The sequence below is a fragment of the Taudactylus pleione genome, unplaced genomic scaffold (assembly GCF_031769625.1).
Source record: "Taudactylus pleione unplaced genomic scaffold, aTauple2 ptg000189l, whole genome shotgun sequence".
NCBI classification, from domain to species: domain Eukaryota; kingdom Metazoa; phylum Chordata; class Amphibia; order Anura; family Myobatrachidae; genus Taudactylus; species Taudactylus pleione.
This window is the reverse complement of record NW_028284591.1, coordinates 12,451,799-12,464,548: the sequence shown is the minus strand read 5'-3', so window position 1 is coordinate 12,464,548 and position 12,750 is coordinate 12,451,799. Positions and strand designations below refer to the sequence as shown.

Here is a 12,750-nt window from a genome sequence, read left to right as displayed (position 1 = left end):
AACGCCTCCGTTTGGGCAGCCACCCCCCGGCCCGCCCACCAAACGGAGCGAGCTGTCACTCAACATCGACAGCTCGCCCCCTTTGGTGCGAGACCTGGAGCGACGGAGTGCCCGTCGCTAGCCTGGTCTCGCGCATGCACACGAAGGAGCCGGCTCCGTCGTGCGCATGCGCTGTGGGCCACCATCGACCCGGTTGCGAGTGCTCAGCGCTTGTGACCGGGTCTGAATCAGGCCCTTAATTCAGACGATATCATACCCTCCTCTACTGCCTGTTTCAATATCTCATCAAGTTCTTGTTTATAAGACATAGTGGGATCTTTAGACAAACATTGATAAACTGACATATCGTTTAATTGACGGTAACATTCATGTTTGTATTGTTCTAAATTTTGTACAACTACTGCACTGCCCTTATCAGCGTTGCGCACCACAATGTCTTTTCTCGCAGCTAAAGATTTAAAGCACATTTTTCATCTTTAGTCAGATTATGATGGTAATGTTCACTTACAGGAGGTTGAGTCATTTCATGATCCAATAATCGTGTAAAAGATTTAATGGACGCACTTTGGGATACCGGGTCAAAGTTAGAACGGGGTATAATTTTCTTTAAAACCAATGGCAATGAATCCACGTTTTCTTTGGGTACCTTAGGACCTAAGGAGCTCATGCAGACCCGCTCGCTAGATGCGTTCGCTCGCTCCCTGCATATGCAAATCCAGCGCACGCCCAGCAAGGCAGGCGATCGCACGGCAAGGCATTAGCACGCCCACTATGTTTTGGCGTGCGATCACATAGTGTATGCAGATGCCCACCAGCCAGTATTAAGACGCCCACTTGCGCATGTCATCTCCTGGAAGTGCTTGTAAAACATTGGTACATCGAGCACCATCGGTTGCGATCGCAGCACTTGAGGTTGACTATACCCTGCCGCAAGTACTGCGATCCCTTCAGAGTAAAATCCCACCAAGTGATGTGTCCTATGACGCTGCCTTTTAATCATGCACACCTTTGAAACGGCATTGAAACACTCTGGCAAGCCTGCATTCGCACCTCCACTCCCCCGTTACCAGTGGCCTGCCCGTCACCACCCACAAACGGCTTCTCCTGTCTCTCATTCTGCTGGGTTGTCTATGCGCAGCAAGTGAACGCATCCTGATCTCTCACACTGGTTTGTGCACGCACATAGCGATGCATACGCATGCACAGAAAGTGACTATCGGCCAGCTACGATCATTCGCATCATAGCGAGAGGGTCTGAATCAGCTCCTAATTTCCCAAAGTGATCCTTGAGTCGCAGAGAACGATTAAACTTGAATAAGTCAACTTTAGATTGGAAAGCATTATTGACCTCATTCAGACCCACTCGCAAGCGCTGAGCGCTCGCAAGCGGGTCAATGTTTAGGCCCAGCACACGCGCAGCAGCCGCACTGCGCGTGCGCAAGCCCCGGAGTGAGAGAGAAGTTCTCTCACTCCGGAGCTCACTACAAAAGGGGCGGCTGTCGATGTTGAACGACAGCTCGCCATATTTTGTAGGCGTGGCGGGTGGGTGGTTTCACAAACGGAGGCGTTCCTTAAGGAATGCCTACCGTTTTGTGGGCAGCCACACCGAAATCAGCAGTGATGTCAGTGGGGAACTTCCTGCTCGATCAGAGCAGGAAGCTCCCTGGGGCTTGCGGTTGCCGAGACCCAAACTTAGGGTCTCGTCGCAAGCCCCGATGGTCGCGATGGTCTTGACCATCGCGACCATCAACCTGGTTGGTCGCTAAAGCTGTGGGTGGTAACCCACAGCTTAGCTAGCGACAAGGAGGCCGCACTTCAAAAACCAAGCAGCCGCTCTCATTCAGAGCGACCGCTCGCATTTTGCGAGCGCCTCTGAATGAGGGCCTAGATCCTGTATTAGGGACATAAGAAAGTCCTTGAGATAACAAACTTTGTTCAGCATCACTTAAAGGGGCATCCGATAAATTAAAGACTACATTTTCTATCTCCGTGGAGGTCTCCTGTTTCCTTTGGCGCGTGTTCTGTTTAGACCTCCTCGTCCTCTTATGTCTGGAATCTGCACCATGAATCATGTTTGTGCCCCTAAAGGTAGTGAACAAGTGACAGAACCTGATGGACCAGTCTCTGATTCACTTTGAGAAGTACTTGAACCCTCCAGCTCTTTGTATCTTGGACGTGTACGTTTATTTTGTGTGGTGGTATGATTAACCCATGAGTAGACTCTTCTTTGCTCGTAATCCAATGGTACCTTGTGCAATTTTTCTTTCTTAAAGAGGATCAAGTCACGTTTGTATTGTTCCATATACACATTTAGGTTATCAATCCATGAATTATTCACATCTTGTACCAAAGTTGGTTTATGTAATAATTCAAAGCCCACAATTTTTTGTTTGGTACCATTTAACTCTCTTTTGGCCTCTTTAATAACTAAAATAAAATCCATAGAGCACTTATTTAATATTGCTATGCCCCTGCGACAAACGGGAAACCCGAAACGTTAGAAAAGGAAAAATAATGAACCATTTTAAAGACTACTGAGTGCCGTCCTGTTCGTGACTTCTATGGAATGACTATGATGGTCAGGAAAGGCACTGTAGCAAGTAATTGATTCACCCAATATGTGAGTGCCGGGTTCAGGGCTGGCAACAGAAATCATGGGGCCCGGTACACCCATTTTTTTAGGGCCCCCCAAGGTCCCCAGCAGGTAAAGTCTTCACACAATAATAATAACTGCCCCCCTCCGAGTCCTAACACAATTATGTATCATAACTGCCCCCCAACAATTATAATTATGTCCCATAGCTGCCCCTTCTCCTCCCACAATTATAATTATGTCCCATAACTGCCCCCTCCAACAATTCTAATTATGTCCCATATCTGCCACCTTCCTCATACAACTATGACCATGATGTCCCTTACCTCTCCGCCTCCCTTCCTCCCTGCATAAACTCCATTTAAATTCAGACCTCAGATCTATGGGAACGGCCATCTCCTCCTGCTGTCTGTCCCCTCCAGCTCTTCCTCTCCCAGTGCATTTCAAGTTTCCTCCAATTGGTGAACAGCTCCAGCCATCCACCAATCAGGGCTTAAATACTCCCACAGCAGTGATTGGTGGATGGCCAGCATCATCCACCAATCAGTAATCTAGCATACCAAACAGTGAGCAGACACTGTGACGGTGGCAGCACTGCAGTTCGGCATGGAGGGGCATCACGTGACTGATGGCCACTGTGCTGCCCCGCCGCTATGATCTGTTCGTGGCCGGGCAGCTTGAACCGCTGCCTGCGTTGCTGCTACAGTGATCAGCAAGGGCCCCGTACATGCCTGCACCCTGCTGATCGATGCAACAGCAGCGCAGGAAGCAATTACACTCCAGGGCCCCCTAGGACCTCAGGGCCCGGTAAAGTTGTACCCCTAGGCCCCCTCTGTCACCTGGCCTGCCTGGGTTCAGTTGTTTGGTTATGTTTGATTGAAGACCTGTGGATTTGCAGTGTGTCAATCTAGCCAAGGCACCTTTGGGACTATGGCCCTCATTCAGAGCCGTACGCTCTGAGCAGAGCGCACGCTCTGAATGAGGGCCGGGCTCCATTTTCATGGAGCGTCCTCCTGGATGCTCGTATAGCTGTGGGTCACCACCCACAGGCTATACGAGTGTGCTTTGTGATGGCCGCGATGGTCGAGACCATCGCGACCATCGAATTTGCGAGCCGGAGCCTGCGGTTGAGGTTTTCAACCGCAAGCTCCGGAGTGATTTTGGCTCTATCAGAGCCAAAATCACTCCCACTGACATCACTAGTGATGTCAGTGGGCCGGCTTCTGATGGGAGGCGTTCCCGTGGGAACGCCCCCGTCAGGGAGGCACGCCCCCAGCACGCCCACCAAAGGGGGCGTGCTGTCAATCAACATTGACAGCACGCCCCCTTTGATCGGACACAACGAGCGAAGGACTTTCCTTCGCTCGTCGCGTCTGGCGCATGCGCACGACGGAGCTCCCTCCGTCGTGCGCATGCTCAGTGCATAACATCGACCCACTTGCGAGCGGACAGCCGCTCGCGAGTGGGTCTGAATCAGGCCCCATATTACTTTAGTGTATGGTTGACAACGAACTTATTATAACCACAGGTGTATGGTGATTACACTCTGTGTTTTGTTCTTAGAGGACTACTTATCTTTGCACTACATTGTGGATGTTGTGGATTCATTATGACTGCTGCAAGCAATGATGTGGGTCCTATACTTGATTTTCTGCACCTGGATGTAAGGAGAAATGCTCAGCTTCTCTGACACAGGGGCAAAGGTAATCCTTAAAAAGTAGAAATTGGATGATGACACATGTTCTATAACCCCAGAACTATTATTCCAGCAGTTGTTAAAATTTAAAGAAAAAGAATGCGACTTTCTCTACCACAGTATCAGTTTGTCTTATTATTACCGCATTGTGAAGTGGTTTCGGCGCTTCCTGTGATCTAATGAAAATCTTTTCTTTTTGGTATTTTTCTCCAAAAATATATGAAAAAGAAAATATATAGTGTAAAACCGTAACAATGTTTTATAAATCGTGAAAGGTGAATATAATCTCACCCTTTAGGAGTAAGTTGTAGACGTTGGACCCAATTTTCACCGTGGTCCTGTGGTGGTTGCAGAATGCAATGTTGGCCTTTAAGGTGAGGTCTTCAATTCCTACCACACGTAGTGTTGTAAATGGGGAAATAAATACAACAAGCCTCCATGGTACAGATCAATTTACCCAATCCAAGATTTTACACAATTTGCAATGTACTCACCTTGAATGGGATATATTATATGCCTTGTACATTCATTTTCTGTTGCCGATGTCCGTCGGTTTATTACTATGGGTCCTTATACCCAGTACAAAAATAATTGTGGATATAGACTCATTTCTTTATAAAAACAGTAATTTATTTCTTAATCTGTATATGATAAAAAGGTCTTAGCGGTATGTAGTTAATTTCACCAGACCTCAAAAAACATACAACAATTTCTGTTTAAATGAAAATGTAAAATATATAAAAATGCAAAAATCAAAAAATAAATAAATAAAGCAAAGATAATTCCAATTCTTAAAAGTAGAAAAAGGAGAAATGAATGAGTGGAGGATTCTAATAAAGAATACCTAGCAACATGTTTCTCAGATCCTACATCTGCTTCCTCAGGCTGGTAACTGAGAAATTAACAACCTGGCCCTTATGTAGGGAACTAAGGGCATGTCCAATTATGTTTAATGATGATTGACAGGAGCTATAATGATGATAGACAGGAACTATGGGCCTGATTCAGAACCGCTCGCAAGCTCATATTGCTCGCAAGTGGGTCGATGGCCAGGCAGTGCGCACGTGCGCGAGCCCCGCAGCAAGTGAGAAAATCACAGCTCGCGTCTGGCTCCAGTCCATAGTTCATATGTCACAGCGCTGATGAGATGATCTTTCACCCTGCCTGCCACCGCCTGGTACATATCTTATCACTCTCTGCCGGGCCCCCTCTCTCTCCGGGCCTGGTACAAGAGTCCTGGCAGTCCCCCCCTGATGGCGGCCCTGGATCCAATAGGTTTCTTTTTGAGACAAGTTGTTTGCTCTATCGCCTCCTCTCATCCCTAGATGGATCCGGTCAATGACAATGACTTCTAGACCTTCTGGATTACTTGAATGAACATCAAGAAAATGTTTGGAAACACTATGGGTGGCCAAGCCTTTCTTTATATTTAAAATGTGTTCCCTGATCCTGTTTTTCAGCGGTCTGGATATTTTCCCAACATACTGTAGTTTACATGGACATTCAAGTAAGTATATCACATCGTCACAGTTACAATTAATATTTTGTTTAATAGAAAATTCTTGTTTGTTCACATTTGAGACAAACTTATTAGTCTTGAGTCCATATTTACAGGTCGACTACAGAGGTGTTGTATACCCCTTTTCCACCAAAATTCCGGGTCTGACCCGGAGAGTCGGAATAGGGTTCCTATCCGGATCAGACACGGAATTTAGCCGACGCCGACTCGGGATATTCCCGAGTCGGCGCCGCTCACACCGCAGTCGGATCTGCATAGACCCGGCTCTTCCGGTGTGAAAGTGGACACTTGGAGATGACGTCATCTCCAAGTGCCACTGAAGCCGGACCAATCGGCCAGCTTGCGGCGCACTGCAGGTCATCAAGACCCGGAGTGCGCTGTTCTCACAGCAGGGTTTCACGGGTTACTCCCGTGTTAAACCCTGCTATTTACCTGGGTTGGATTGCCAGGTCACTCGACCCAGCGAACCAACCCTCACCCCTTTTACACCAAGGAGCTGCCCGGGTTAACCCTGCAATAACCCGGGTTTTAGTTCCGGTGTAAAAGGGGTATTAGACACACTCAGAAGTTATTTTGGCTAAGGTTTAAAAACACATAGTTCCTGTCAATCATCATTATAGCTCCTGTCAATCATCATTAAACTTAATTAGACATGCCCTTAGTTCCCTACTTAAGGGCCAGGTTGTTCATTTCTCAGTTACCAGCCTGAGGTAGCATATGTAGGATCTGAGAAACATGTTGCTAATTATTCATTATTAGAATCCTCCACTCATTCATTTCTCTCATTTGCTTTATTTATTTATTTTTTGATTTTTGCATTTTTATATATTTAAAATTTTCATCTAAACAGAAATTGTTGTATGTTTTTTGAGGTCTGGTGAAATTAACTACATACCACTAAGACCTTTTTATCATATACAGAGTAAGAAATAAATTACTGTTATATAAAGAAATTAGTCTATATCCACAATTATTTTTGTACTGTGTATAAGGACCCATAGTAATAAACCGACGGACATCAGGATGAGAAAATGAATGTCCAAGGCATATAATATATCCCATTCAAGGTGAGTACACAGCATATTGTGTAAAATCTTGGATTGGGTAAATTGATCTGTACCATGGAGGCTTGTTGTATTTATTTCCCCATTTACAACACTACGTGTGGTAGGAATTGAAGACCTCACCTTAAAGGCCAACGTTGCATTCTGCAACCACCACAGCACCACGGTGAAAATTGGGTCCAACGTCTACAACTTACTTCAGAAGGGTGAGTTTATATCAACCTTTCACGATTTATAAAACATTGTTACGGTTTTACACTATATATTTTCTTTTTCTTTTTCATATATTTTTGGAGAAAAATACTAAAAAGAAAAGATTTTCATTAGATCACAGGAAGCGCCGAAACCACTTCACAATACAATTATCCATTTGAGGGGCCTTGTTGAAAGCTCCTGTTGTTCCTGGCTGCATTCTGGATCTATCGTTAGACTTCACAGGGAACATAGCGCCAGCCACTTAGATCTGACTATTACCGCAGTAAACAAATACAGAGGGGTCTGCGGATCAAAAACATGCTAACAATTGGTAGATATCATTTGAACTTTTGTCGCAGGGGGATAGCAATATTAAATAAGTGCTCTATGGATTTGCTTATTTTAGTCATTGAAGAGGCCAACAGAGAGTTAAATGGTACCAAACAAAAAATTGTGGACTTTGAATTATTATATAAACCAACTTTGGTACAAGATGTGAATAATTCATGGATTGATAAACTAAATGTGTATATGGAACAATACAAACGTGACTTGATCCTCTTTAAGAAAGGTAAAATTGGATTACGGGCAAAGAAGAGTCTACTCATGGGTTAATCATACCATCACACAAAATGATCGACAAAAATTCTTTAAAAATTGACGTACACATCCAAGATACAAAGAGCCGGAGGGTTCAAGTACCTCTCAAAGTGAATCGGAGACTGGTCCATCAGGTTCTGTCACTGGTTCACTCCCTTTAGGGGCACAAACACAATTTATGGTGCAGATTCCAGACATGAGAGAACGAGGAGGTCTAAACAGAACACGCGTCAAAGGAAACAGGAGACCTCCACGGAGATAGAAAATGTAGTCTTTAATTTATCGGATGTCCCTTTAAGTGATGATGAACAAAGTATGTTATCTAAAGGACTTTCTTACGTCCCTACTACAGGACCCCAAGATCCCACAGGATGCAGGTGTAGAGGCTGTTAGTCAAGTTTTGACGGATGATCTGGATTATGCTGGTCCACCTGTGAGTTTTTAAATCAAATTATTATGGTTACCAGAAACTACTTCCTTTTTGATGGTAGATATTATCTTCAAATGGCTGGGTGTGCGATGGGGTCCTGTGTGGCCCCATCGTATGCGAATGCCTTCATGTATTCAGTTGAACAATCTTTGTTCTACGTGCATAGACAACTTTTACCTGAGGTAGCAGTATATCTGAGATTTATAGATGATTTACTCATCTTTTGGGTGGGTTCTGAGTCTGACCTTATATCTATAATGGACAAACAAAACACCTCTGATAGTGTTGTTAAATTAATATTGGAGATGAGTTCATCTAACTTAGATTTTATTGATGTGAATATTTTGTTTTATAATTGTAAATTCAAAATATCATTGTATAGAAAAGATACTGATAGAAACACTATTTTGAGGAATGATAGCTTTCACCCCCTACCTTTAAGGAAAGGGTTACCTTACTCTCAACTTTTGAGAGTGAGATCCATTACTGTACATCTGAGGAAAATGATAGTGAACGAGCATTAGAAGAAATGTTTGATAAGTTTGTGCTTAGAGGATACAAGCGTCATACTGGATATAGTTAAAAATAAAGTGCTTCAGATATCACGAGATGAATTATTGGCACCCAATGCTAGTAGAAACAATAGTAGTGATAATTAATGTATTCCATGGGTGAACCAGTTGACTTTAAATAGTGTACAAACAGTTAAAAAGGACAAGCAGTGGGGGCCTATAATAAATACTGACCGTGAGCTTCCTGCTTTACATTACTCTAAGCTGTTACCTAGTTTCCCAAGGAATCGAAACATCAGAAATCATCTGGTCCGTTTAGATATTACTGATTTAAGTCGTCTGCAGAAACCTGTACATTTCTTAAGTACCAAAGTTGGTTGTTATCGATGTTTGGGGTGTGTGACCTGTAGAACATTATTGACGGGAAACTCTTTTTGTCACCCCCATACTGGAAAACGATATAAAATAAACTTTGCATTAACTTGCTCATCTCCATACGTGTTATATACTGTATGCTCACCTGTCACTGTGGCTTGTCGTATGTAGGTAAGACTCAACGACAATTTAAAGAGCGGATGACCCTTCACCGCACAGCCATACAACAAGCCATAGAGAAAGGGACTAGTGATCAACCTTTAGCTCATCATTGTGCCCAATATAAACATGGGGTAGCCTCTATTAGAGCGATGATTATTGATCACATTCCGCCATTATCGAGGGGGGGGCGATAGGAATAAAATCTTAATGTGTAGAGAGAGCAAATGGATTTTCACTCTTGTAACTATTGTTCCTAAACGTTTAAATGAAAACTTAGGTCTTCAATGTTTCCTCTGATATAATATGACTTTTTATTCAGTGGTTATTTTTTGTTATTTGTTATTGTCTGACATCGATTTTTTTTTCAACATTGATTGTCTACATCGATTTTGTAAACATCGATGTTGTAGTATTATATGTTTTATAACTTGATACACATTAATATAAAACCACTGTAGAAAGATGTCATCATAGCATATGGTATATTGTGTAGTGATTTGATCTGTACGTTTTACAAATTTAGCCTGATACAGACCCACTAGCGAGCGCATTGCGCTTCAAGCAGGTTGATGGTGGGCCAATGCGAATGCGCGGCATGAGCAATGAATGGCGTGCGTATTGCACGTGCGCAAGCCCCGTAGCGAGTGAGAAATCACTCTCTACGGGGCTCGCAACAAAACGGGGCGGCTGTCGATGTTGATCGACAGCTAGCCCCGTTTTTTAGGCGGGGAGGGGGGGTGACTGTAGAAACGGAGGCATTCCCGAAGGAACGCCTTCCGTTTGTGGGCGGCCCTACTGACATCACTCATGATGTCAGTAGTGGACTTCCTGCTCTATTAGAGCAGGAAGTCCACTTGGCATTGCGAGTGCTGAGAGCCTACCACAAGGGTCTCCTCACAATGCCGATGGTCACGATAATCGCGACCATCGCCAGGCCGCTCGCACAAGCTGTGGGTGGGCTGGAGGCCGGAATTTAAAAACAAAGGGACACTCTGATTTAGAGTGAGCGCACGCAAATAGCGTGCGCCTCTGAATCAGGCCCTTATATTTATGGTGGTTCGTTGTAAATTGATTGCCATGTGCTTTGTATGTATATAAATTGACACTGTGATTATATGGGTAATACTGCATTTTAATAAGCTTTATATAGGTGGTATTTAACAGGGCTGTAGCTAGGGTAGTGCGTCCGGTGCCATCGCACAGGGCACCACAGGTCAGGGGGCACTGTTTGGGCCTGTCAAATTTCTGTTTATTATCATTCTCACTTGTAGTTTCCTCTTATTTCATCCCCATCATCTCCTGGCCTCTCCTATTTCTTCCCTGGCCCTTCCCCATGAGGACATTCCCCTTTTTTGGGTACAAAACCCTTACCTTAAAAATTTTGAAAACCATGGAAAAACATATGTCAAACTTTTGGTGTCATTATTATTATTTTTATTATTATTATTATCATTTATTTATATGGCGCCACAAGTGTTCCGCAGCGCCTTACAAAGTACATAGACAAAAAAGTAACCATTGACTTACAATACAATACAATGCAGGACATGGATAAACATTGCTATATTAGTGACATTAATGCCCGCATAAGCAGCCAAGTGTTAGTTGCACTAGTGGCTAGTAAGAGATAAATTAAATTACAGTAGGGAGAAGCAGAAGAGGGTAGAGGGCCCTGCTCGAAAGAGCTTACATTCTTTAAGGGAGGGGCAGACAAACAGGGGTGACACAGATGGGGTAGGCAGGGAGGAAGGAGCATGTAGCAGCAAGTTAGGATGAGAGCTGGAAGGCTTTGATGAAGTAGTGGGTCTTAAGAGCTCGTTTGAAAGATGGTAGTCATCCATTTGAACCTTGTAACCCTGTCAACTTTCTGCACTGTCAACCATTTGTCAGTTAACCTTTTGACCATGTCAACCTTTTGACCATGTCTATCAACTGCCTGTCAATCATCCGGTGTCAACCTATTGACTGTTGATCTTCCATCCGGATACTCTTTTTGCTGCTTCCCTCTGGGATATCTCACAGGAGACGAGGGGGTGATGCAAATCGTGTCATCACAGCCCCAATGCATAATGTTGCAAGTCACTGCCTCATAGTGTGGAGGTGGGGCTTAATATGTAAATCGCATCATCACACCCTCATCCTGCCCACTTCACTGGGAAAGTGGATGGAATGGTCATGGTGGAGGGTGGGCTTTTATCCAGGCAGTCAGGGGGTTACTCGTGAGTCTCCAGGGTCATTTCCGGAGAGCAGGCAACTTTGGTTCAGGCTTAGGTAGACATCTGGAATAGATACAACATGAATAATTGAGGGATTACTGCACGTTTTTATTTTGTTAGCCGGAACCCAATGTTCCAGCACTGTAAAGCAGCAATGGTAACCAATGGTAAACACCGTGCCACCGCATTGTCATGGGATTGGTCACGCACAGAAAAATAAAGTTACTTACCACACAGAAGGGTCTATTCATCCATTTAGTATCCAACTCGCTGCGAGTTGCAGCGGTAGATAGAACACCAGGGGAATTCAACATTGCTCCAGCGGGGAAACAGCTGAAAAGAAGCTGTCCCTGCGATCTCTATCACTGCTATTTGTGTACTGGTGAAAGATAACACTAACGAGTTTAACTCGTTAGTGTTAGTGCAATCATGCATGCATACGGAGATACCAGACAGGCTGGGTAGTGACCCTAATGGGGGTGTGGTGATTTCTCATACACTGTCTCAAAGGCTCTTTAACAGTTCTGAGTAGTTCTTGAACAATTCTCTGTAGCGCTGTTGCTCAGTAGGGACGTCTCCTTTCTACATTTCTTTATTAACTCAGGGCCTGATTCACTATCGATCGCAACTGCAAATGCAATAGCAAAATACACGCGCAGATCAACTGCGATAGTACGCTAATCCATTGCCATCGCTATGCCACCACAGCACTACATAAGGACGCCCACTTTACCTTACACACATCCGTAATGTTTAGCAAGACTGCAAAACCATCGGTACAATCGAGTACCATCGCAGCCTCACGCACACTTGCACAAGCTCCGACCTTACTCAGAAATTGCTAACTTCAGCGCATGCTATGAGTCCTCAGGCTGCGTACGGCATCGCAGTGGAACACACTGGCACGCCTGCGTTTCGCCATCACCACCCACAAATGGCACTTCTTCATGTCAATCACTCTGCGATGGGTCTGCGTAATCATTGCACTCGCAGTCCCAAGGTCAGTGGACTGTTTGCGCACGTGTACTGCGATTAATATGCATGCGCAGAGCGCAACAATTAGCTGATTGTGTGTGTGTATTCGCAGTTGCGATCGGTAATGAATGAGGCCCTCTGAGCCTCCATGGATCTCAGCTGTGGCTCCCAGTGCTGACACACTGGCTGTCACTCTCAGCTGCCGTTTCTGCGTTTCTAAGCGCACCATCAGCAGGTACTCTGAGGCTTCAGTCACCCTCACCGCTGCAGCTATAACGCCTTGCCCAATCTCTTGTCGTTCACAGCAGATCTGTTGCAGCACCTCGGCGTCCACCGGTCTCACCTGCGTGTACCCAGAGCTGGCTTTAGGCAGAGGCATTCTAAGCAAATGCCTAGGGCATCTGGAATGCCTA

General features: G+C 44.7%; 1 protein-coding gene across 2 annotated transcripts in view; it reads left to right on the top strand.

Annotated features, from left to right (window-relative positions):
- SLC14A1 (solute carrier family 14 member 1 (Kidd blood group)) overlaps positions 1-12,750 on the top strand; it is a 142,623-nt gene that overhangs the window by 8,249 nt on the left and 121,624 nt on the right. Inside the window, exon 1 of one of the 2 annotated variants that reach the window (XM_088476567.1) lies at positions 7,896-8,100. The exons of the other annotated variant lie outside the window; for it this stretch is intronic. Within the exon in view, the coding sequence (XP_088332693.1) occupies positions 7,969-8,100 (132 nt within the window). The 5' untranslated portion in view covers positions 7,896-7,968. Of the gene's footprint in view, positions 1-7,895; positions 8,101-12,750 lie in introns of those variants that run through there. 2 annotated transcript variants of the gene reach the window in all.